Source organism: Penicillium verrucosum (assembly GCF_028828655.1).
Source record: "Penicillium verrucosum strain IBT 35672 chromosome Unknown utg000001l_segment0_segment0, whole genome shotgun sequence".
Lineage (NCBI taxonomy): Eukaryota > Fungi > Ascomycota > Eurotiomycetes > Eurotiales > Aspergillaceae > Penicillium > Penicillium verrucosum.
Window position 1 is genome coordinate 8,597,299 of NW_026643210.1, and position 24,677 is coordinate 8,621,975.

The 24,677-nt window shown below is 48.2% G+C and overlaps 8 protein-coding genes across 8 annotated transcripts; 5 read left to right on the plus strand and 3 right to left on the minus strand.

Moving 5' to 3' along the window:
- Positions 1-21: 21 nt before the first annotated feature.
- Positions 22-2,254, plus strand: pex8 (putative peroxisomal membrane protein Pex17; the record flags this gene model as incomplete). The annotated part of the gene is made up of 5 exons (XM_057215804.1): positions 22-95; positions 161-1,158; positions 1,213-1,661; positions 1,713-1,886; positions 1,910-2,254. 5 exons carry the CDS (start codon positions 22-24, stop codon positions 2,252-2,254), a joined length of 2,040 nt encoding a protein of 679 aa, XP_057077687.1.
- Positions 2,255-2,444: 190 nt separating this feature from the next.
- Positions 2,445-3,402, minus strand: N7516_003085 (protein-S-isoprenylcysteine carboxyl O-methyltransferase; the record flags this gene model as incomplete). Its single annotated transcript, XM_057215805.1, has 2 exons — positions 2,445-2,530; positions 2,592-3,402. 2 exons carry the CDS (start codon positions 3,400-3,402, stop codon positions 2,445-2,447), a joined length of 897 nt encoding a protein of 298 aa, XP_057077688.1.
- A 2,380-nt stretch (positions 3,403-5,782) lies between these two features.
- On the plus strand, positions 5,783-6,591 carry N7516_003086 (sugar O-acetyltransferase; the record flags this gene model as incomplete). Its single annotated transcript, XM_057215806.1, has 3 exons — positions 5,783-5,958; positions 6,051-6,447; positions 6,517-6,591. 3 exons carry the CDS (start codon positions 5,783-5,785, stop codon positions 6,589-6,591), a joined length of 648 nt encoding a protein of 215 aa, XP_057077689.1.
- Positions 6,592-7,380: 789 nt separating this feature from the next.
- On the plus strand, positions 7,381-15,568 carry N7516_003087 (uncharacterized protein; the record flags this gene model as incomplete). The annotated part of the gene is made up of 11 exons (XM_057215807.1): positions 7,381-10,941; positions 10,998-11,159; positions 11,211-11,361; positions 11,417-11,994; positions 12,047-12,150; positions 12,210-12,409; positions 12,472-13,029; positions 13,082-13,133; positions 13,185-15,301; positions 15,360-15,419; positions 15,483-15,568. 11 exons carry the CDS (start codon positions 7,381-7,383, stop codon positions 15,566-15,568), a joined length of 7,629 nt encoding a protein of 2,542 aa, XP_057077690.1.
- Positions 15,569-15,988: 420 nt separating this feature from the next.
- On the minus strand, positions 15,989-18,115 carry N7516_003088 (pseudouridine synthase PUS2; the record flags this gene model as incomplete). Its single annotated transcript, XM_057215808.1, has 4 exons — positions 15,989-16,229; positions 16,299-17,531; positions 17,590-17,785; positions 17,851-18,115. The coding sequence occupies 4 exons, from the start codon at positions 18,113-18,115 to the stop codon at positions 15,989-15,991; spliced, it is 1,935 nt and encodes a 644-aa protein (XP_057077691.1).
- Positions 18,116-18,533: 418 nt separating this feature from the next.
- Positions 18,534-20,013, plus strand: N7516_003089 (putative transcription factor TFIIE complex alpha subunit; the record flags this gene model as incomplete). The annotated part of the gene is made up of 3 exons (XM_057215809.1): positions 18,534-18,628; positions 18,681-18,776; positions 18,855-20,013. The coding sequence occupies 3 exons, from the start codon at positions 18,534-18,536 to the stop codon at positions 20,011-20,013; spliced, it is 1,350 nt and encodes a 449-aa protein (XP_057077692.1).
- Positions 20,014-20,236: 223 nt separating this feature from the next.
- Positions 20,237-21,614, minus strand: N7516_003090 (uncharacterized protein; the record flags this gene model as incomplete). Its single annotated transcript, XM_057215810.1, has 2 exons — positions 20,237-21,413; positions 21,481-21,614. 2 exons carry the CDS (start codon positions 21,612-21,614, stop codon positions 20,237-20,239), a joined length of 1,311 nt encoding a protein of 436 aa, XP_057077693.1.
- Positions 21,615-22,912: 1,298 nt separating this feature from the next.
- On the plus strand, positions 22,913-24,672 carry N7516_003091 (cytochrome P450; the record flags this gene model as incomplete). Its single annotated transcript, XM_057215811.1, has 4 exons — positions 22,913-23,120; positions 23,170-23,198; positions 23,281-23,490; positions 23,569-24,672. The coding sequence occupies 4 exons, from the start codon at positions 22,913-22,915 to the stop codon at positions 24,670-24,672; spliced, it is 1,551 nt and encodes a 516-aa protein (XP_057077694.1).
- Positions 24,673-24,677: the final 5 nt, after the last annotated feature.

The following is a 24,677-nucleotide window of genomic DNA, read 5'->3' on the forward strand; positions in this document are numbered from 1 at the left end:
CCTATCACCTCCAGTCTTGAAATGGCCACGGAACGATCTCTTGCTACGCTGCTGCGGTCGCTGCAGGCGACTTCCAGCTTCCAAGATGCCGCTTCGTAAGTGCCAAATACTCTAATGGGATTGGGGAGGTCAATGGCAGGCTAACGACAGGCCAATTTAGTCTTCTTCCCACGGCTACCAGTTTCCTGTCAATGTTGGGAAACCCTCTAAATCTAACACTTCTTTCATCGCAACTCCTCACGGCACCTTCGCTCTGGAGCCACCCCGTTGACCTCCAATCATGTCGCAAGATCCTCAGCGTCTTCAACACCGCCGCCATCGCTGTCTTGCAGAATGATACCACCGACGAACCTCGGATACCGTACGGGCGTAATAGGAAGATTGAGTATGAGGCGTGGGTCAAGGCGGTCGCCGAGGGCGCCGATGATAAGTCCCCGCGGTGGAGGCATACACTTCTGCTGGGCGGAATCTTGATGGGATTCGAGGGACAAAACCGACGGGGCTTACCACGGCACGTTCGGGTGAAACTCGAGTCGGCGCTTGCGAGAGCGGCGCAATTAGCGCTGGAGGAGGTTGGCCCTGAGACTGGGGTTGATGGGCAGTGCATCACCATGGTCTTGAACTATACATTTGAGCTTCTGTCTGATCTCGAGAGAAGCAAGCTGGATTATGATCGCTTGCTCCCGGCGATGATTCAGTCGGCGTATTTGTCTTCGGAGGGCCTTGAGGGTGGCTATTTCTTGGGATCTATCGATCAAGATGTTGTTGAGGCTCCCGGGAAGCAGTTCCGCTGGTCATCCAACTCCCCCACGTTTGGTGTCGTCTCGGGGGTAGCCGCTCGCCCACTTGTGTCCACTCTGGGGCCTCTGTCTCGTCTCATTGCGCATTCTGTTGATAATGTTCGGGATCCGAGGATTGTTGCGCAGACTGTTGATTATCTGGCGGGCTTCGTTCGGACGCTCATGGTTCAATGGCGGCAGAACAAATTGTCTGAGATTGATGTTGCGGAAGAAGCAGAGTTCCTAGACGCAGAATCCCGGGAAATTACACTTCCTGCCCTCTGGAAGATGCTGCGAAATTGCTTATATTCGGTGGTTATTACCCTTCGGGCTGTGCTGGGGAGAACTATCAACGACCCAGCTCTTGCTGCCAACAGTAGTAAGTCACGAACGAGCCATGATGTTTGCTCTGTACTAACTATGTTTCTTCCAGGCGCCCCATACCTATCGATGCAATGTCTCCACATACTTCGCAACATGTATTTCATCTCTTCTCGGCTTGGCCAGAATGCCTCATCTCAGCAGACGTTCGTGCTGTTGGCAGCCATAGACATCCTTTCACAATACCCCGTCCTCGCCGAGAACTTCCTGCGGAGCATTAAGCCAAGCGATATTGGACAAATTCCTGCTCACCCAGTTGAACGATGTCTGGATCTATTTTTCTTGAATGTCGCAGAGCATTTCCCTCTTGTTATATCCTCGGAGACAAGCGAGGAACTATTATTGTCCGCTGCTTTCCCATATCTCGCAGCCGGTGCTAACAGTCTTCTGTTGGAAATTTTCGAAGCTGCTCACAGCCTGGTGCTTGTTGTCTTCGCTATTCCGCATAATTCGGAATTAGCTACCAAACACCTGCCTTTCTATATCGAAAACCTGTTTGCTGTGAGTTCCACCCCCGCTAGTATACGAAAAGTAGGTTCTAATCATCCGCAGGTTTTCCCCAATAACCTTTCCGCGCGCCAATTCCGCCTTGCTTTCAAGACCGTCATCCAAATTACAGCACCTCCTTCTCCCCTAGCAAATACTCAGCCCCTTCTCCCCTCCATCTTGCTGGAAGTTGTTCACGACCGTGCTTTGAATGCTTCCTCTACACCGCTCCCCCGCAGGGTCCAAATCCAGACATGAGCCAGAGTCCACCTGTCTCCGAACAGGCTGTTCTAACCCTTGCTCTTCTCGATTCCCTTTCATTCCTCCGAGTCGAAGATCTGAAAGAATGGCTCCCCTTGGCAGCACAATTGATCAACACAATTTCCGACCGCAATATGCGACATGCTTGTATCGATCGTTTCTGGGAAGCCCTAGCTGGCGGTGAGATGGATGTTGATCGATCGCACTGCTGCGTTACATGGTGGAGCACTGAAGGTGGACGTGAGCTTGTCCTTTTCGGCGCGGAGACCGCCGAGAACGAGTCGGATGAGAGTGGACCTTACATGAGTGGCGCGGTTGGAGGAGTCGCGCCTGAAAGTAAGCTATAACGATGCCAATGTAAATAGCTTATAAGATTGAAGCTACTACGCCTACGGGTGTGATTACGCCTTATACCATATACCAGACTTCTAATCGATCAAGTCTAGCTCCATACATGTTCACATACACTGATACTGATATCAATGGTTTCTTTGTGTTTACTCGATTCAATATCTTCGATACCGTAACGTTTTGCAACTAAATTCCCGGGATACCAACCGCGGTAGCTTTTCTGTACTGAACATACTCGTCGCCAAAGAAGGAGATCAAGTAAGTTTCTTCGCCTGTGGTCACGTAAACCAGTTAGCAAGATATCCAATGTACAGAAACGAACAGACAACTTACGCTTGATCCGGCTCGAGAAGAAACGCCACAACACTAGGGAATATCCGACAAAGCAAACTATATTCCCCAGCACCAGCTGTGTACCCAGACCCCACCAAAAGAATCCAAAGTAACTCGGATGCCGCAGATACCGATAAAGACCAGTATTAACCAAAATATGGCCCTCCTGATGCTGACTCTGCACATGGTGGTTGAAGTTACTAGCAGCCTGCGCCATAGCAAGGGTGCGAATAACCTGTCCGATCAACAAAAACACAAAGCCTGCAACAAGGAGCAACGAGACTGAGCTTCCGAAGAACGGTTCCGTCACAGTAACCAACCGCCCCACAGCAGTCTGCCCGGGCCAGAAAATATGCGACACAAGGCACTCCACTATGGCAGACCCGTGCGCAATATTATACGCCCATCCGTTCGATGACAACAAGAACGCGGATACAGTCGCATACCGCGTGTTGTACTGCGCCGTCACGTAGAACTCCAAGAAGTGAAACAGACTCAACGAGGCGACGAAGAAGGGCACGCGCCAGAGTGGAGTTTGGTATACGGTGCTTAGGAACAACGACAGGCTTGCTGACAGTCCGAGACTAGTTCCGAGGAGCATTGCGCGCAGCGAGATCCCCGCCAGCGACATCTTGCCGTCTGGGTAGATTGAGATATCGACATCGGACGCGTCGGTTGAGGCATCGGAGGAAGAGGAAGAGGAGGATGTGCTGCTGCTGGTGGGTTCGTGGATTGGCCTGGAAATGTGCGTGAAGTCCGAGGCTTTGTTTGGCTCTGCGCCGGAGGTTGTTGCGGATGCGTTGGGATACATTGTGATGAAGGAAAGAGACTTATTTTGGGGGGCGTTTTATTTCGTTCGAGGATCGCACATTTCGAGGGGAATTGGTGGAATTTAAATAGTTGTGTGTTGTGGTGAGTGGGTGGTGGTTTTCATTGTCTGAGAACAATCTGAAGAGAGTTGTATTGTTTTGTATTGGGCCACGGACCTTTCCCCCGGCATAACGACAGTGGACAATCGCCCGGGTCCACTATGGCTTTGGCTTTAGGGCCCTGTTTTTACTCGCACCCCATCAAATATATATATCAACATTCAACTATATATATAACCCACATAATATAGTAAATATATAATAATTTTAGTATTATTAGATAGAGAAAAACCTAGAGAATATAATGCATCTAATATTTAGTATAGTAGCCCTTTGCTTTACGCGTGGCAAGCAATCTCCTAGGTATAGATCGGATCAAACTATCAATTATACCTTGATCAAGTGCATCCTATGCATGGCATATAGCTCTCCTAAAATAGGCCCAATCCGCCTAGCTTCTACCTATTTCTACTAATTCGGGGTAGAGCTTCAACAATTTGACCTTTAATGGCTACTAATATAGTTCAATAGGGCTAAGATCAGGTAAGTACGGAGGCCAATCTTCAATATAAACCCTATGTTCCTAAAACTAGTCCTAAGCGGTATATAATATATAGATTTTAGCGTTATCTTACTAAAAGATAGTACCGGGGGTATAGATTAGAAGGAGAGCTTCTTCGAGGGTATTAAGATAGGAATTTGGGGTATAACTATTACGTTTTTTTACCCTATTCCTCCCGTTCCTCCCGCTCTATAAATACTAACTTTATCTGCCTACTAGTTAAGCTAGATCCTAGCCTATACTATTTAAGCAATATCCTTTATATAAACCTTTATATTTATAAGTTTACGCCGGTAGGTCTTAGATTATAGTCTCTAAGCCTACTTCGTACTAGAATTCGATGTTCGTTAGACGGAATATTTATCCGACTAGATCTAATTCGAAAAATTAGTCTTAAGCCGCTATTTTTGTAAGGGAAATTGGGCTCTGGACCAATATTCTCCACAAGGAATACTCTTAATAGAAAATGCAGGCATTAACCAAAAAGACCACTTATGATAACCTGTTCGGTTATCATACCAGAGTTTCCACTATACCTGCGCATGCCATGCGACCGAGATATTCTCCACTTTGTGGGTTGTATGGTTTATCCATTACAATTTTCGAGTAAAAGCGAGTCTTTTTTTTATAGTTTAAACGCCAATAGGGATCTTATTCGGGGACCGTCTTTTATTTAGGCTATAAGCCCGGTAGATATTACGAATTATACTTCGAGAGGGGTATCTAGGGTAGCTAGCGCCTAGGCGTTTATAGGACTAAAGAGGGTTCCGGCGGGCTTATAAAAAAATATATTTACGGGCGCGTTAGTTGAAGATCGGGGGACGGCCGGTACGGGGTCTCGAGGAGGTATTCTTTTACTCTAAAAATCGATCTCTAGTACGGTATATTGTACTACGATGATAGCTATATTCGACGGCGAGCTTCGAAGTAGATACCCCAAATTCTAGGGCACTATAGATTCCGGCACGTTGCTTAGGGGATAGCTCTGCTTATTTACCCCTATCCGTGCCAAGCGCCCAACACCAGGGGACCTGGTGTTGGTGCGCCCCGGCAAACACAAAATTCCCACCAAACGCAAAATCTAGAAAATTAAGTATCTTTTGTATGACTTACCAATACAAAAGGTACTTAGGAACTGTGATAACATAGTTAACATACTTTTTCTCAGCACTCGAACTAGCTAAAGTAATAGAAGGTATACGAATATATAGTACGAGACTAGCTTAATTAATTTAATAGTAGTATAAATGCTTTGCATCTAATATTGAAGAAGAAGAATAATTTTAGGCTGTATGGGGGAAATAACCAGGTACATTCTCCATTTTAGTATAAATATTTAATATTCCTTACTAAAGTTTGGATAAATAATATAGACTTACTTTACACTATCTATATCTCCTTATATTTGCCCTAACTAGTTCGAGGGCTGAGAAAAAGTGTGTTATGCTAACGGGATACCTAAGTACCTTCTGTATTGGTAAGTCATAGTTACACAAGATACTTAATTTTCTAGATTTTGCGTTCGGTGGGAATTTTGTGTTTGCCGGGGCGCACCAACAACCGGAACAGTTGTTGGGCGCCTGGCACGGCTATTTCCAGAAATCTCAACGCCAAAAGAGCGCATAATGGGTGCAGGAGAAAAAATTAAAAAAGGGTGGTTGGGGTGACATACCTAGCGCTAAAATGTGGGGTTTGTCGCAGGACTTAATCTGTTAAATACTAACCAGTGTCTCTCTTGTCTGTTTTCGTATGTGATAACTATGACCGTCACTGCCATGTCGGAGCCTACTGAGAAAGATAAGATGCTTCGCGGGGAGCTCTACCATGCCTTCACGCCGGATTTGATCGCTGCTCGTTCGCGCTGCAAGTGGACCTGTAATCGGTTCAATAAGTCAGACGAGGTGCCTCGTCGGCGTCTCGTTGAAATGTGGAGAGAGTGAGTGATGCTGTCAAGCTGAGGCTTGGGTTTACTACAACTTAAAAAAATATACTATTTAACTATACTAAGTTACTAACCATCATATATAGTATCACCGATGACAAGACCCCTCTGCCACCAAAACTAGATGATCCCGCAGCTGATGAAGCTCTCTTTGAGCAGGAGCCCTGGGTTGAGTCTCCTGTCCATATAGACTATGGGTTTAACGTCAAGCTTGGAGCGGGCGTCTTCGTTAACTTTAACTGTGTCTTCATCGACACATGTCCCATCACAGTTGGGGCTCGTACACTTTTCGGCCCCAATGTCAGTTTGTTCTCCGGCACTCATCCGCTTGATCCTGCTCTACGCAATGGAACTAAAGGCCCTGAGACTGGCAAGCCGATTGTTATTGGAGAGGACTGCTGGCTTGGTGGGAATGTGACTGTACTTCCTGGCGTCACTATTGGCAAAGGTGTGACTATTGGAGCTGGGAGTGTGGTTACCAAGGTATGTTTTATCCATGGATGCACCTTTTCATGGCTGGATCGTTCAATCATAAGCTAACTTTAGCTTCAGGATGTGCCCGCCTTTCACGTCGCTGCGGGGAACCCAGCCAAAATCATTCGTCAGATTGAAACGACAATGAAATAATGATTGTCTCTCTGTGATTCATTAAGTGGATAGATATTAGAGAGGTATAGAACTTCCTGGTGAGTTACATCTATGAGATATTGAAAGGGTCAATGAAACTGCATTATATGTTACATGGACGTTATGCATGTCTGGTCCAAACGGCGATATAGTTACCTAGGTAGATAATGATAAAGAAGTAAAACTTCTTAACTTCTTAAAATTTGGACAAATTGAACGGTTCAATTGAACCAATTGAACAGAATTGTTTAGAGAATAGACCATGAATGCCAAGAGTCTAGACTTGATGCATAAGGCCACATAAGGGGCTGTGCACTTTTTTGGCGCTTTATATTCGTTTTTTATATATATCTATCTCTAGTTATGGAATTATATAACTAGCTGGGAAGTAATAGTGTAGGTAGGCAGTCACATTTGCTACAAACTTCACCCAAATGTATATGTATGATTTTATTTCTTTATAAACTGCAATAGAAAATGTACAATGTAAAGATACAATAGTTAAATCCCCGGAAAGCTTGATCGTTGTCTTCTTTTTGTTTTAAAGAGAGATCGTCCTGTTCGTTCTCTCTCCACAGAACAACGTCACTGGTCCTGGCGCGTCCACCCCCCCAAAAAAAAAGCTGTCGACCGCTTTATCATTTTCTGAGGAGAACTCACCTCTCTACTTCTCTCCCACTCAATCCTTTTCTTGAACTCACAACCTTCCTTTTCTTCAACTCTCATTCTTGTATTACCTTAATTTCACGCATCTCAACTACCCTGGATCTACTACGCGCGGAAAATGACATGGCTGTACCCCCGCCAGATAGCTCTTACACCCCACCTCACACTCCCTTGATCGAAGAATCTCCATTTATCAGCGACTCCATGGAGGATCTTGATCCCCAGGCGACCCGGAAACGTCCGCGTCTCGACAGTGGAAGTCGCGTCAGTCCGACCTTATCGTTGGATGGAACCTCGCGTACTGCCTCCATCGCACCTGCCTCAGACATGGACGAGGCCTCGGATTCTGGAAATCCAGCTAACAAAGTTACCATTAACACAAAATCCCCTACATCTACCATGCCTCCCTCCCTCCCTCCTCCCTCCGACCCTGAGCTCTCCGGTAGCGATCTGGAGCTCCTACCAAATCCCGACACAGCTCCCGACCCCATTTCAGTTTCCTCCTCACCTTCCTCACCTCGAAGTCCTGAAATCGAAGTTGCGGAACCGGAAGATATCAACCAAGACCCGAACACCTCAAATTGGAAATCACTGGGCCAGATGGTGCGGGATCAAGATGAGCCCGAAGTGATAGAGATCCAGGACGTGACTCCTCTGTCCGAGTCGTTCCCCAAAGTACACATTCAGTTGACACCTCGAGAGAACTTCAAGGCACTTGGTGATATGCTTGAGAATGGTAATAAAAGGCTCCGCTCAACGAGACTTGACCAGATACTAATCCAGCAAATAGGACACCTACGGGAAGGCACGGCGCTTGCTACAATAAAAGACTGGCTTCACACTTGTGCGCGCGATCTTGATCGGGTCACAATCGAGGAATTTGCCGCCGATCTCGATTTCTGGGAATATCTGCCCTCCGTGCTGGACCGTCTTTTGCGCCGACAACATGACCTGCAGCTAGACGGCATCGAAGACCCCTCCAGTTTCTTCGAACAATATCTTCTCGATTATGCCCGGATTGTCCTTCATCTTGTTCGATTGGACACCGCGCTTCTCAGTGCTATTGACGAATATGGCAAAGACGTCGAAATGCCTCCAAGCACCTGTCGACGATATCTTCATAGCTTCCCTTGGATGTTCCATGGCGGTCAAATTCCCTTTTTCCGGGTCCTGGAAAACCAGTTCCGCACTGGAACTCCCAATCTTTCTGCTCGACTGAAAGCTCAGATCTCAGCCCCTCCGTTTGATGCACCCGGCGTACTTATGCAATATACTTCGCACCTGCTTGCATTGCTCCCGAAGTGTCCGCAGATAGTCACCATGCTTTCAGCGCCTTTGCTCAACATCCTCGCATTTTTTGAATGTGGCACAAAGAAGAACCAAAATGGTGGTTCTGATTCTCCCATTGACCTACTTGCCGATTCAACTAGCCTTCAGCCTTTCTACGAAACGGTTCGAGGAATTGACAAAGTGTACCAGACATTTGTTGAAAAGAAGTCGCAACTGGCCACCAGTGAATTGAGCGATAGCCTTCTGAACCTAATCTTCCGCAGCTACCGTTTCCTTTGCTTCGGTTTCCCGGAATTTTCACTCCAACTTGCCCAAGAATTGTCGATTAAAGTACCCGAGGACGCAGATGCAGAGCAGGCCGCCTTCTGTGTTATTTACACATGGAAATTCGACACCCTAAAAAAGCAAATCATGGAAGGTCGGATGGAGCTTCGTGTCCATGGAGTGGAAATGATGCAATCAGACCTGGTCACCATCTGGACTGACAAACTATCTCAGAATGGCGATGGGATCGAGACGGCGTTTTTGAAATACTTGGTTGAATATCTTCGGGAAATCAAGATCCTCGATTATCTTGTGGGCATCGACTCACACCCACAGTTGATCAGCCGCAGCAGTAACATCTTTGGATTTCTGATTGTGATGGGGAGATACACGGACCACGACACGGATGCTATCTGGAAAACCGTTACCGAGAGCCAAGATGACCGCACCGTCTGCGAGGTCATTTCCATGCTCGCGCGAACCTTTCCCATGCACCTGTCGAGGTCTAAAGCGTTGCTCTATTTGTGCTCAAAATTGCTCGAGTTTCCCTTGGATCGCTTCGACAGTCGCATAATAGATTTCTGTGAGCAGCTGGTGCCTCGTATGCGCGAATGGCAACAGGATCGCGATCGGGACTATCGCAACATGTCTAGTGAGGAGTATGTCGATTCTATTCCACTGAAGCTCTGCATCCGCCTAATCCGGGAGAGCTCGGGGGCAAAGGACCTGCCTCTGGAACAAAAGGAACTTATGCAGGGATTTGGAAGCGAGCAGCTCGGACAGTTCATCAAGGCTGGACTCAATGAAACCGACATGGCGGAGACGTATGAGCGGTGCATTCAGGACATTGGAGAGATGAATGAGTGCACTGCGGGCAGCATCCAAGTGCTGAATGCACTAGTACCCCGTGATGACGCACGAGAGCTTTGGAAACTTGCGACCGATTTTGACTTGACGCGCTTGGTGATAATCGAACTTCACCATCTCGTCAGTGAAGACCACGCGAAGCTTAAGCATCCGTCTTTCAAGCACGACTTTGCCTCGCGGGTGGAAATCCTGCGGCGTCTTATTGATCTGGCCCCAGACACCATCACACCTGATCTCGGGAAGACACTCTGGGAGGAGATTTTCATGTCCAAGAACCTGGCCCCCCAGGAGCGTCAAACCATTTGGAAAATGATGGTTGATCTCACCAACCGTACCGCCAAAGAGAACCAATTTCTTGAACTATGCATTCATGAGTATCTACCAGATGTGCTTCCCAAGGATTACTCGCGCGAGGTATTGTGGTTCGCTCAGCAGTCGGTCCACTATGAGATTCGAATCCAGTCACCTCCCATTGTCGGGGAAAATGAAGTCATATCTATTCCTGGAATGGATCGGATTTGGAACTTCATACTGACGGCACCTCCGCAATCGATCGAAGCCGAGGCTATTAAGTTCGCCATCGATAGCTACCTGGACCACGGTATTGTTCACAGATCACCCCGATCGGCTGTTGACGCTACTCATATTGCTCTTGTCAATCGCTGCGTGGACCAACTAAAGTCTGCCGCTATCGCGTTGAACCCGCCTTGCAATGGAACAACCAATGGCGGTGCTTCTATGGATATCGACAATTCCAATGCCGCTGTCGGAACCGATGAACTTATATTCAGCCGGTCTCTACATTTCCTTCGTCAGTTGCTCCATGGATTGCGAACTCGGCCACAGTACAGCTCCCCTCGTGGCTCTCCGCCTACCCTTCCGGAACGTCCTCTGAAAGGCGAGCCCATCGAATTTCGATATCAATGTTTCAATGGCACTGGCGTACCTAAGATCTCCTCAAAGCGCATTGGTAGCCTCTCCACGGCTGCCGAGTTTGTGGAAATGCTCGTGCAGCTGAGTCGATTCTCTAAGTTTACTACTATCCTCGGCGGACAGAAGGTCGAGTTGCTACAAGATCCAGAGACACCTGTGAAAAACTTGAAGCTGTCTTCAGGTTTACTCATCATTCGAAAGGCGCCTGATGCCCATGAAATCAGATGGGCTGGGAGTAGGCAGTCTCTCACAGCAGTGGACAACGAAGTGCTGAAGCACTTCGACGAGCTGTATGATATGCTTGACCTCAAGGATGACTTGGCTCGACAGGTATAATCCCCTTGACCCTTGTCTTTTAGCGGAATACCAACACTGACAATTTGCAGATCATTGACTTCCTGGTTAGCTTCCCGCCTCAAGCACGGGCCCTCGAACTTGTTCGATCCAGCAGCAATACCGAGAAAGACATGCTCCCGTTGCAAAGACCTTACAAGGCCTTGTACTCCTTGAATACACTGTCAATGTGTCTTCACGAGGAGGCTGCAGAGGTAGGTTGGTCGCTTTTATTTAAATGATATTCATACTAAATATCGTCACAGATGTCTCCAAACCAAGATTTTGTGTCTCATAGCAACCGGGTCTTGGTTGCGTTCCTGACGTCAGAAGAGCTGTTCAGCTCTCTTTCTGGTAACTCGATCACCACTGTACTGGCTACGAGAGCCATCGAATGTCTTCTGCTGGCTATATCTGGTATGTCGAATAGTAATCATTGTTCAGCCAATGGGCCTCAACTAATGTGACCTAGTCTATGGCCCGACTGATGACGAGGCCCTTCTTATTGCTGATCCAAAGTCTTTGGTCCGACGCGTTCTTGAGCTGCTCGAAATTGGCCGTACGAGCCCGACCGATCCACCGGCTGGTACATGTGCCCAAAGTTTGGTTTGCAATTCCTTTGCGGTCCTAGTTGAGGGCTCGTTGCGCGACATCAATGTCTGGAATGCTGTCAAACAGCACGCACAGTTTGATGCCTTGATCCTATCTTTACTCCTGGAAGAAAAGCGAAAGCCAATCCGGACTGATATTCTGGAACGCTTGAAGATAACCTGCGGCCCACTGAAACCGTTTAAGCTGTCAATGCAGAAGCTTGATACGGAATCTCCTGCCGCGGAGAACCCCAACCGGATTGATATGCTTGCTACTCTTTGGTCTTCATTTTTGCAAGTGATACCCAAGACCCTTGAACATGTTGCCCAGTCGGAGGAGTTCTTCAACGCTGCTCTATGGATGTTCCGCGTAGTCGCACAGAAATCACCAAAGGACTTGATCTTCAACGACTACCTTCAACAATGGAGTGCAGTTATGCTCACTCACCAGACAGAAGAGGTAAATCTATCCGCGAAAGACGGACAATTATTGTTTACTAATGATTTTTCAGTTTGTTGGGCGTGAGCCGGCAGATAATTTGGTCATCGGGCTTTCTGCTTTGTTAGAATGGTGTCTGGAATTGGCCAACGCCGCGGGCGTCACTCTGAACACTTTGTAAGTCTCACTTCTCCCCTGTCTGACAAAGTCTACCTGTATTTCTAACTGGGGGCTAGGAACATTGCCGAGGACATATTCAACAAATCCCTGTACCCAGATTTCTCACCAGACACGGTGGAGCATGCAGTCCCTCAGGTTCCAGTCATGCACAGCTACACTCGCTCGAACCTTTACAATGTCGTGAACTTGTTGTGCAAGCAGAGCGATGAGACTTATTGTCAAGTTTTGGAGCTCCTCAACACAAACGTTCCACGAGGTGCGCATCGCTGTTTTTGCCCACTACATTTTATCTTCACATCAAACTAACCGCAAATCTAGACTCCCCTTATCTGGACTATGGCTATAATAGATCGCTAATGCTCCGGTCCCCGGAAGGCTATGCGGGCCTCAAGAATTTCTCGAACACATGTTACCTCAACTCTCTCGTGACGCAGCTTTTCATGAATATTGAGTTCCGAGACTTTATCCTGAACCTCCCCATTGCTGATCGGATCTCCCAAAAGCTTCTCTATGAAACCCAGCGACTATTTACATGGATGCAGGAGACCTGGAGCAAGAGCATTGAGCCTTCGGACTTTGTGAAAAGCATTCTCACCTACGACAACGAGGAGATCGATGTGACCGTCCAGATGGATGTTGATGAGTTCTACAATCTTCTGTTTGACCGTTGGGAGGCTCAAGTTCTCGATTCCGAAAAGAAGAAGAAGTTCCGGTCTTTCTATGGAGGGCAGCTTGTTCAGCAAATCAAGTCAATGGAATGCGATCATATCTCGGAAAGACTTGAGCCATTCTCTGCAATCCAGTGCGAGATCAAAGGGAAGGCGACTCTTGAAGACAGTTTGCGGGCCTACGTTGCAGGCGAGGTGATGCAGGGAGGTGAGTTAATACCACGCCCCCTAACGGAGCTCAAATTCTAACGATCTTTCAGATAACAAATACTCTTGTACCTCCTGTGGCCGGCATGTGGATGCTGTGAAGCGGTGAGTGACAATGACATAGTGATACAAACCGATTTTCTGACTCCTATTTAGTGCTTGCCTGAAAGATGTTCCTGACAATTTGATCTTCCACCTGAAACGGTTTGACTTCGACATGGTGCATATGCTGAGAAGCAAGATTAATGACGAGTTCCAATTCCCTCACCACATTGACATGACTCCCTACACGGTCGAGCACCTCTCTGATCCGGAGCAGACTATTGCACCGGATATCTTTGAATTGGTTGGCGTTCTTGTGCACACTGGCACAGCCGAATCGGGCCACTACTACTCATATACCCTTGAACGCCCATCGTCTGGTGGTGAAGCAAATTGGGTTGAGTTCAACGACTCCGATGTCAGCAAATTCGACCCTAGCACAATCGCAAGTCAATGCTTTGGTGGCCCGAGTGATACGTTGCAGTTCATGAATGGAGCCCCCAAAATCAAGCCATGGAATGCATACATGCTGTTCTACCAACGTGTGTCCACGATCGAGAAGTCGAAAGAAATCTTCAAGCCAACGAAGCCCGACATCCCTATACACCTGCCGGTGTCCATTTCGACTCAGAACTACATTGCCATGGACAACGAAATGCTCGTTCGGATTTACTGTCTCCTGGACCCACAATACGCATACTTCGTGGGCAGATTGCTTCAGCGGTGGCCTGACATGGGAACGGAAAATGTCAACAAGACTAGGGCAGAGTCATTGGTAATCAATGTCGGAATGGATACTATTGAGCAATTGGTCACGCGTACCAAGTATTGCCAAGGACACCAGGAGATTTACAGCGAACTCGTCGACATGATCAACAAAAGCCCCAATGCGGCTCAATCGGTGCTTGAATGGGTTATCAATCGGCCAACCTCAATGTACAACCTCATGATGAAGCCACCGAATGCAGAACTCCGAAACAAGGGACTTCTGCTGATCAGTTATGCCCTAAGACATCTCCACTTGATGTCGACAAGCCAGGATCTCAATGAAGAAGAACGGATTTCATGGCGTGACCGATTCGATGAAGCCATTCAGCAAATTGTGCCTATGATGGCAGGTATCTGGCCCGACGTTCAACCCGCTTCTCGAGTTTGGGATGACTACTTTGGCTTCTTATTGAAGCTTTGCACCTATGGCCCGGATATCATCCACGTCCTACTCCAGCATGGTCATTTTGCTGCCTGTTTGGAGATTCTCTGGATCGATGAAGACGATAGTATGAAATTGCGGATCCGGTATCCCAATTACATCCGTGTCTTGAGCAAAGGACGTCGGTTTAACTACCTGCTTCTGCTGTCATTGTGCTTGGTCTTCTTCAAACACGTTGACCTTTCGCTCCGCCCAACTCCCATTGGCGGAGAACGGCGGTTTTTGAATGGCAAGTTCTCCGCCAGTGTTAGAGAAATGGAACTCATCCGGCCCATCGAACCTGAGGGGTCCCTGTCGATTTTGTTGAAGCTGCTGAAGCATGAGGCTCTTGCGAAGAACCAGACTACTCGCGCGATTCTTGGAGTTCTATTGGACGGAGAGCCTGAAGCAGATCTGCTGACTCCCATTCAATCGACACTGGAAAATGGCGTCAGACTCGAACCTGCCGTCCAGTGCACACCATTCCTGGAGGCTGCCACAACGTTCTGTGAGCGTTGTCCGGATAAGGAGCTAGTCATTCACATGATCGACTTCATTGCCAAGGGGATGGATAGCATTGACAACAGTGGCGGCCAGGAGCACATGGACTTCTTCATGTGTCTTTGCCGCGGTACTAACAAGCGGCTCAACATGGATTCTGCCGACTTTACCGAGCTTGTTCTTGACTATATCCCGGTCTGGGCCCCGACCTTGCTCATTGATAAGGACGAGTCTGTTCGTCGCAATATGCAGAATATCATCGAAGAGATGGTATTCAACGATAATACCGTGGAGGGCAACACAGAGGACTCCGAACAGAATGCCGAATACCAGGCCATCTACACACGAGAGCGACGCCGTAACATTTGTCGTCGGCTGCCGAATGCCTGCCTTGAGCGACTCAAGTCGGCATTCCTGGCCGATCAGATCAGTCATATTGACGCCAGATTGCTTGGGAACATTACCCCGGTGATCAACTATTGTCTGGCTACTTTCTATGACGACTCTGAGACGGACCAGCAAGAAGTTCAACAGGCCCAGGGTATGCTTGAGTGTATACACTTAGGGTTCTTACAGCCCCACTAACACAATCCTTTTAGAACTCCTCTCCCTGCTTAAGTCGATGTCGCTCGAAGAAGTCCCCGATGACCCGCCTTCCGGTATGCTCGAATCTCTATCCCTCCTGAATGGCCCTGGAATACCATCTAACTCGATCCCCCTAGAATCGGACGTGGCCTCAGTCGAGGAATGGGATGCAAACTCGGTGATCCCAAGTGATTCCGAAATGGGAGTCGCTGGATCTCCTTAGACGATGACATTTCCCGCTGCAATGTGCTTTTTGTTGTGTTTCTTTTCCATGCGTTCTTGCGATGTCAACGGATTGAGCGAGCACGAGGTGTGCATGTGACTAAAGGCAAACCCTCATACTCACGGATTTTACGAATTCTTGCTATTGTTTTTGTTCCTACAATGATTGTGGTTGTTACTGGCGTTTTCTTCTGCTCGGGATGAGCCGCAGTGGGATTTATTTCTATGAAGGGTGACTTTGGACAGACAGGTCATCTACATACATTTCGCAAGCCTATTTCCGAGCATTGAAATGAAAGAGTTTCGGGTCCTTTGAGACTTCAGTCTTTGAGTGGATTGCATTCAACAAAAGTTCGTAGCGCATTATTGTTCATTCCGTTTAATGATGGAGTAATACTACGTAGATATCTATTTTGTTTGATTAACCCTCTGGTTCTCCGCGAGCTGGGGCATCTGCCTCATCTTCTGATTCAACCTCCACGGCAGCAAGTGCATCCCGCTGAGCCCGTGGAGGGCCGCGAGCTCTGTTACCAGCCTTGGGGCTGCTGGGATCAGCAGCGGTAGGCGCAGTTGCGAGTTTAGCCGCTGGAATGCCACCAGAAGTAACATAGAGGAAGTAACCGGCGGGGAAGTGATCGATATGGTTGAAGAAAGAACCAAAGCTGTAAGTCAAAGTCAGTATTGTTGTCTTGCGAAATCAAATGAGGGCATTGATTGGAATAATATCATACCCAGCACTTTGCTCCTCCTCCCGGAAAATCCGGTCATAGATCTCCCGCTGCTTGAACTCATTCATCTCCGTCTCAAACTTCTGGAAATTGATCGGCTGACGGTCAAGACCCTGTGCCTTGTTATTGTAAGCGTCGAAAATAGGCCGCTCAAGCAAGAGGCCCAAACCAGGCGCTTTGGGAATAGCAATGCGCTCAGGACCATATGTCTCAGTGATCCGGTCAGGATGGCAGCCCGAACGAACAACCATCGTAGCCATGGCGACCATCTTGCGAATCTGGTGCATCATGAAACTCTGTCCGTGCACCTTCAAGCTGAGCCATTCCGTGCCGTCGATGATAATCGGCGTGGTGTTCACCTTAAATGACTTGATGTGTCGTTTCGCCGAGGGGTCGTTGTGCGTCTTCTGGATCGTGTAGTTGTGGAAGTTCTTCGTGCCTTCGTAACGCTCGAGACATTCTTGCAGGCGCGCAATGCGCGAAGCAGGGGCGCGGTATGCGCGTTTCGCGGTTAGATATGCTGCTTTGATGGACTTGATGGCGTCGTTGATGGCCTTTTGGCGGGGGTCCATGACGAAGGGCTTTGGGGCTTCTCCATCGGCCGATTGTTCAGCTACGGGGGGCTGTTCGCTGGTCTCCTGCTGAACGGGTTCTTCCGCTGGCACAGAGGTGACTACCTCCTTCTCTTCTGCGGGTTGGAGTGCATCGCGGCTCTCGTCCTGGTAGAGAGACTTTTCAACGATGCTGCGGACGTTTTCCGGGAGGGATTCTAAGATAGGCTTGATGTACTTCTCGTCAACATCTTCCCAATAGCTTGCGACTTCTTCCTGTCGAGCGGTGACGGCATCCAATTCGCCTGCCTTGTCGGCAAGCTGGATGATTTTTTTTCCAAGATAGGTGCTTGGGTGAGGAGGTAGGAGACAGTGACTTGGCATCAAATATTCGTAAACTCGGGAATCGCACATCTGGTAGCAGCTGAAACTCTTGCTAGTAATTTCGTAGCCCCAGACACGGATTTGGGGGCTGAGCTCGGCGTTGATTCTCTGGATGATATCCTCCTCTTCGACGATCATCTTCAGCGACACAACATTTCCAGCTGCGTGGACACCTTTATCTGTGCGGGCACAACGGACGAAAGAAGATTTCTTGGGATCTGCTGCGTTCGCCTTGGAAACTGCGCCGACGTTGACGAGGGCCGTGAATAGATCACCTTCAATGGTGCGTTGTTGCTCGTTCCTATACCATACCTTGTCAACACAATGAATGGCCACATAGCGAACAAGAGAAGACTTACAACTGCATCCCGGAGTATCCAGTGCCCGAGTATCCCATCAGAAGCGCAACCTTCTTTTTGGGGCGGCGCTCTTCGTTGTCGATCTCCTCCTTGGAGAATTGAGTTGCGTAGATCGGCAAGTTGACCTCTTCGCCGTTTTCAATCTTGCGACGCTTGACTTCGGCTTTGTCTTCATGACGCTGACGCTTGTCTATCGCTTGGCGACTTAATTAGTTAGCTGACAATGCGATGAATGGGAGGTTACAATTGATGCGCCCATACCTCCATTCCGCTCGCCCCATATCGCGGTTCTTACGCCTTTCACCACCTCTGCCTCCTGTTCCTTTGTTGTCGGCCATTGTATCCGCTGGAAGACCTCTGATAGATTTGTATAAGGTGCAGACGGGTCACGCCAGAAAGATCGGTAAAATTGACGAGGAACAGTGTGGTTTTGGGTGTTTTGACGGAGTGATCGGATCAGAATTGAGCTCCTGGGTGCTGTTACGATCCCAAAAAGGTTCCGCTGGTGAATGATCGAGGCACGCATGAAATCAGTGTTTTGGGGAAATTTGTCCTTCGACTCCGCGCAGTTCATCTTTTTCCATGACCTCTACACTAGTCCTATAATGGCCTAGTGTATATATAAACAGACTAAGCCAAATCGGGTCATATTATCGCCTGAGGAATCAACTTTGCATGTGACGTGAAGCTCTGGGTGAACTGGGAATTGTAGTTAACATTCATTGTTCACTCATTAGCTCAGCGCTGTCTGTCGCTCAAGCGCAACTCTCACTTTCAACTCTCACTTTCGTCGTGAACCCCCTCACTCATTTCGCTGTCTTTGACCGAAGCATGCTTGTTTTGTCTAATATCTGAATACTGCGACTTCTCGCCTTGCGCTCCAGTTAAATTCTCTCCCGGCCTTCTTCCCGACAACCATCTTTTACTCCGGAGCTTCTGCAATCATGGATCTTTCAAAGACGCTTATCCGAACAGTGGCGCGCGCTTTCTACGAGACCCGTCACATCTTGGTTGTCGATGCGCTCTTTCTACATTCAGTGTATGATGAGAGTTGATCTATGTTGAATGGTCGCATTGCTGACCAACTATAGTCTTCACGCCGAGGATCTCGCCTTCTTGATGGGGATGCAACAGAAAGATCTTCGCAAGCTTTGCGCCAAACTTCGAGAGGATCGCTTGATCGGAGTGTATGTCACGTCTCCCTGATGTGATCTACAACCAACGGTGGAGAACACAAAGCTGATCTAGTTCTCTGTTGAATATAGGAGCACACGCGCCGAGATACGTGATGGGTCTACTCGCCCAGTCAACCGCGAATATTATTACATCCCTCTACACCCGGTTGTCGATGCGATTAAATTCAAAGTCTCCAAGTTGACAGCCATCATCAAGGCACAGTACACACCGAGTGAGGAGCGCAAGGAGTATATTTGTGTACGATGCAAATCAGAGTGGACTGAACTGGACGTACTGAGTCTGGTCGGAGATGAAGGTTTCGAATGTCAAAATTGCGGCGCCATCCTGGAACGGACGGAGGATGTCAAGGGCGCGGAAGGAACGGACCGTACGGGCCACGAGAAAAACAGTAAGCTTATGGCACAGCTGGATAACATGCTCAAACTGCTCAAGCAGATTGACTCGGTGGAAATCCCGCCGAATGACTTCGAAACAGCGTGGGATCACAAAGTGGAGGTTATCCGGAACCAGAGCACACACCCCGTCCGCGCTGCGATTGCTGTTCCACCCAAGGCCCAGGATATCACACGTCCCAATGCCAAGACGGATGCCGCTGCACTGGAGATCTCTCTCACCTCGAGTGAAGAGAAGAGTGCCGCCGAGCAGGCCGATGAGGCCGCTCGGAAAGCAGCCCTCGAAAAGCAAAACGCACTTCCAGTTTGGCACACACATTCTACGGTCAATGCAGTCCAGGCTGGCGATGCTCAGACCAAGACCGAAGTGGGTACCTTGGTGAAGCCCGAGCTTGCGGATGAGGACCAAAAGCCTAGCGTAGATGCCTTGGATGACAAAGTCGCCGCTTACTACGCTGAAATGGAGCGGGAGAAAGCACTGCAAGCCCAGGCAGATGCCAGCAGTGCAGACGATGACTCAGAAGAGGAAGACTTTGAGGACGTTGAGGGAATCTCCGGTCCAAGCGGACCGGGTACGCCCGCCATGGCTGGCGGCACTACAACGGCCCCTACCACATCTTCTGTCACTGGCATCAAGCGTGAGCTCGAACCGACCTCCAGTGTCCCCCCATCATCTGCTGGGACTCCGTCTACCCCTGCCGACGATGGCCCTGCAGCGAAGAAAATCAAGGTTGATCCTGATATCAAGCCTGATCCTGATGCCAAGATTGAGCCCGAGGTCAAGAAGGAAGCCGAGGAATCTGATGAGGATGAGGATGAATTTGAAGATGTATAATGAAACCATTTAAAAAAAAAGCCAACATTGGCGCTGGCGCTGAATAATTATGGCGGACTGGAAAGCCCTGGAGGCTTGCAACCTTGCAACACTACTGAAATCGCGCATAGCCATAGAATTGCATTTTACCCAATCCTCAAGACAGAAAACGAACACTGTTATTTTTCTTTTCTTTTCTTTTTGACAATGCAAGAGTACACTAGATTTTTGCCTTTATAGTACACTAGATTTTAGCCTTTATAGAATCCTGATAGTATCGTTTGATGACTCGTCGTGCCCTCTCATCACTCTCGGCAATATGGTTCATCACAGAGTAGATATCTTCCATTAGACTTGGCAACTTGTCTGCAAAATCGAGCTGATTGAACAGTTGCAGCTCTTTACAGGTTTTCACCAAGGGATGTCGGCCAAGAGCGATAGTCTTATCCTCATAAAATTGGAAAGTAGACCCAAAGATTACATAGAACTGAGCCAGCGGATGTTGCTCATCGGACTTCCAATCTATGTCTTTCCAATCCAAATGAACACTCTCCGGTATACGCCGTAGTGAAGCCGCCGCCTCCCACCACTTAATGAGTGGATGCCATGCTTGCTTTCCACTTACTGCATGAACACAACCGTTGGTTCCCACAGCCAAGTGAGCGAGCAAGCGATCAACAACCACATCGACTGGAACCTCATCAGTGAACAGCTGGGAGGATTGTTCTACTGCTTTCGTTGCAATAGTAGCCGTGCCGCCGGGGATCAGTGCAATCACAGCGGCGATTAATGTTGATGGGCTCGATAAGGGTACGATGTACCCAGGACTTGGAAAATCCTGGGCTGATCCTATGATAGAAGGGCGCACAATAAGCAGCTTGTCCTTGACGCCGCTCTGTGCGAAGCGATGGAGAAGAAGTCGCTCTGTCAGGTTCTTTGCGTATGCATAGGGCCATGGGAAGTCGTGGGCTTCATACGCATCGCTAGTGCCGGTCTCTTGCACTTGTGTCCATTCTTTCATGACATCTAGATGATCGTTGGGGTTGGGATTGGGATCATAGATGTCTTCTTTGATCTCGACTTCGATGCCTTCTCCGGTGGGAGGTAGGAAGGTATTGGCATATGCCGTCGAGACATAAACAAAGCGATCCAAATTCGGGCAGGTCAGAGCAATGTCTGCCATCCTTTCACTGGCCCCGGGAATGGATTCTGATAGTCTATCCAGGGGCTTTGTAAGATTTATAGAGGAGGCCGAGTGAATGATGACATCGACTTCCTGTTGAAGTGTGTTCAATTCGTTCTGGGAAAGCCCAAGGTCGGGGGAGAGGATGTCACCATCCATGACTGTGACGCGATTGGTGCTAAGCAGTTTTTCGACTGTTGCCGATGATAGCGATGTTGTCCATTTTGATTGAAGTTTTCTATAGTTCTGGTTGTCAATTATATTTCTCGCAAGGTTTATAGGGAAAGGGTTGAGGATGAACTGACCCTATACCTCCTCTACACAGCATATATACATGACTCACAGATGTTTGTGTGAGCAAGCGATATACAACAGCAGTCCCCAGGAAGCCAGTTCCACCTGTGATGAAGAGGGTCTTATCATTGTAGTAGTCCCACATTTTGTATAGAGACTGACATGAAGTTAGATCTCGCACATACGCTTGTACATGAGATTCTATTTATCTAACTTGGGAAATACACTCGTCTCCCTGCTTGGATTCGAGGGATAGGGAGATCTTACCTATGAAGGTGAAATGCAAGCCCCTGCGTCCTGCATTCCAATCACCCTCCTCAACGTGGTACGTGGCTAAAATCATCAACTTACGGTGTAAAGCAAATCCCGATTACAATGTTCCTCTTGTATTTCTTACGGAAATATCCTTGCTTTATAGCAATGCTGCACAGAGACTTTGTATCGGAATAAAGGCTGATCATTGTGGATGGCTTCGTATTCAGCTTCTAATACCAGATGCTAGTCTATGGATTCCCGAGAGATTCGCAGAGGGAAGCAAGTCATCTCAACAGTATTGTCGCCTCTTGAGTCGCCTTGTCTCCATAGTGCTCAATTGGTTGACCTTCCCCCAGACGAATTTTTGCGATGAAATGAGTTTGGATTGTATCGGCCATATAATTGGATTGCGCGAGACCTCTCAATTTTGAATGAACAATCTGCATGATGAATAATAGTTTAGAGCATTGACTAACAAAGACGGGTATATCTCCAGGTTATTGATCACCGGAGATTATTATGAAGTTCCTCATGTTTGAAGTACCGGGGTTTAATCTTGTTGCTGACTTCTCGCTGACAGGCACAAGGCCCATAGAAAGTTCAATAGCACTATAGGACACCGAAAGGCCTAGGTGACACATGCCCGTAAACAGCTTGATGCTAGCTGAGTCTAGCGGATAAGCCAAGTGCGTTTTCATTCTAAGTCTTGGGGGTTTGTATCGGGAAGTGTTGGGTTGCACTGGCGTACTTTTGTGCAAATTAAACGGACAAGGCTGATTGGACTATTCTCCGCGTACAATAGTGAGAAAATGTGCCAGTTAAAGCCCTTCGTTGCAACTTACAATGCCGTATATTTACTCAATGAAAGGGGCTTAAGATCAACAAATAGACGGGGGAAGAAGGAGAGGTCGCTGACGCCTTTGACGATAAATCCTGGATGTATGTGCCCTCGCCAAATATTGCTATCTCTACGGCGTAAAAGAACACCCCTGTCATGGGTTGGCTAAACACGAGTCTCCCAATTTAGACATCCTTGGAGTCATGACGATGTTTTTGGGAAAATGGTCAGCCGGGTATATTTCATTCAGTTCGGAGTTTCTTATGTTTTGTTCGAACTATATATATTCAATGTTTTGGTTTCCATCACTTGGCTTTGCTAGCATAGAAAAGAAGTCTTAATATGACACGATGGCGACTACACTAATCTGCCTTATTTTGTTGGCAGCAGCTGGTCTTTATGGACTAGGCCGAGTTGTATACAATGTCTTCTTCCATCCACTGCGAAACTTCCCGGGGCCTTGGATGGCCGGGGCTACGTCGAGTTGGAAAGCATATAAGGAAGTTATCAAGCAGGAGTCGGCCGTTCATGAGCTCTTTCATCTCCATAAGAAATATGGTATGATGAGATTAGGACTATGAGACATTTTATTTAACATACATAATAGGTGATATTGTCCGCGTTACCCCAAATGAGGTGGGTTGTCATAAACTCAGCAGTCTACATTGCCCTCTCTAGGTTATAGGGCTCGAACAGGTCTAACGCACACCTGTCACAGCTCCATTTTGGAAGCCCAGCTGCGTTCCACGATATCTACCACAGCAGCAAGAGGTGGGACAAGGATACGGGTCTTTACCGAACTCCCGGAGTTTCATCCGGGTCATTCACATTCTTGAAGTATGCTCAGGCAAAAGAGCGACGGGATGTGATTGTTCCAATTTTCTCCAAGAAAGCCATTAATAAACTTGAGCACCTCGTCTGGCGGAATGTGAGTAGTATATCGTTTCATATATCTTTTTACTACCAACCTATGTTAACAATCACTAAATCACTGATCCTCAAATAGGCAAACCGCCTTGCATCGTCCATCGCCAAAACCAATGCATCAAAATGTTCCATCGACCTACTCTATGCGTTCCGATCCTATACTCTCGATACCATCATGTGCTTCACATTCGGCAACTGCATAGACGCCCTCGATGCGCCGGCGTTCAGCGACCCTCTGGTTCTAGCCATGGACGCCAGCCTTCGTATGCTGCCATTCATGAAGAACTTCCCCATGATTCGAGATCTCATCTTTGCTGTGCCGCCGGGCTTGGTCATGCGCCTCATCCCCAATGCTCAGAAATTAACACCACGACTGTACCAGGTCCGGGATCTCGTCCAGCAACAACTGAAAGTCGTCCTGAACTGCCCTTCGAAGCTCAATAACGTGCCTCATGAAACCCTCTTTCACCGCATGCTTGACCCGGAGTCATACCGGAGCAAGAAGGTCCTAAATATGACAGAGCTACACGACGAAGGCTTCACTCTCATTTTCGCAGGTGCCAACACAGTAGCCGACACGCTGCTAATGGGCCATTGGCACGCAATGCAAAACCAGACCTTACTAACCCAACTGAGAACCGAGCTGCTAACCGTCTGGCAAGAAGTGGACCAGCAGCCATCCCTAAAAGATCTCGAAACCCTACCTCTCCTCACGGCAACCATCAAAGAATCCCTCCGCTTCATCCCGTCCGGCGTATCGCTAACGCGCGTCGTACCACGAGGTGGCGCCATGATATCAGGGAAACATATCCCCGGCGGGACGGTGGTGGGGATGGCTATTTTGCACGTGCATCAGAGCACAGAAGTATGGGGTAAGGATGCGCTTGTGTTCAGACCTGAGCGGTGGCTGGAGAGTTCGGGGTATGCAAATGGCCGGAACGGGAAGAGTGAATTGGATCACTGGCTAGTGCCGTTCAGTCGGGGCCCGCGTATGTGCTTTGGGATGAACTTGGCTTGGGCGGAGATTTATATCGCTTTCGCCACTATGATAAGACATTTTGACTTGACTATTGACGGTACGACGGAAGAGGATATGCAGTGGCGGGAGTGTATTGCAGCTTACTATCCTAATAGGCACTTGCATGCGTGGTGTCGTCCGGTTGGGTCTGGGAATGTGATGTAGACAAG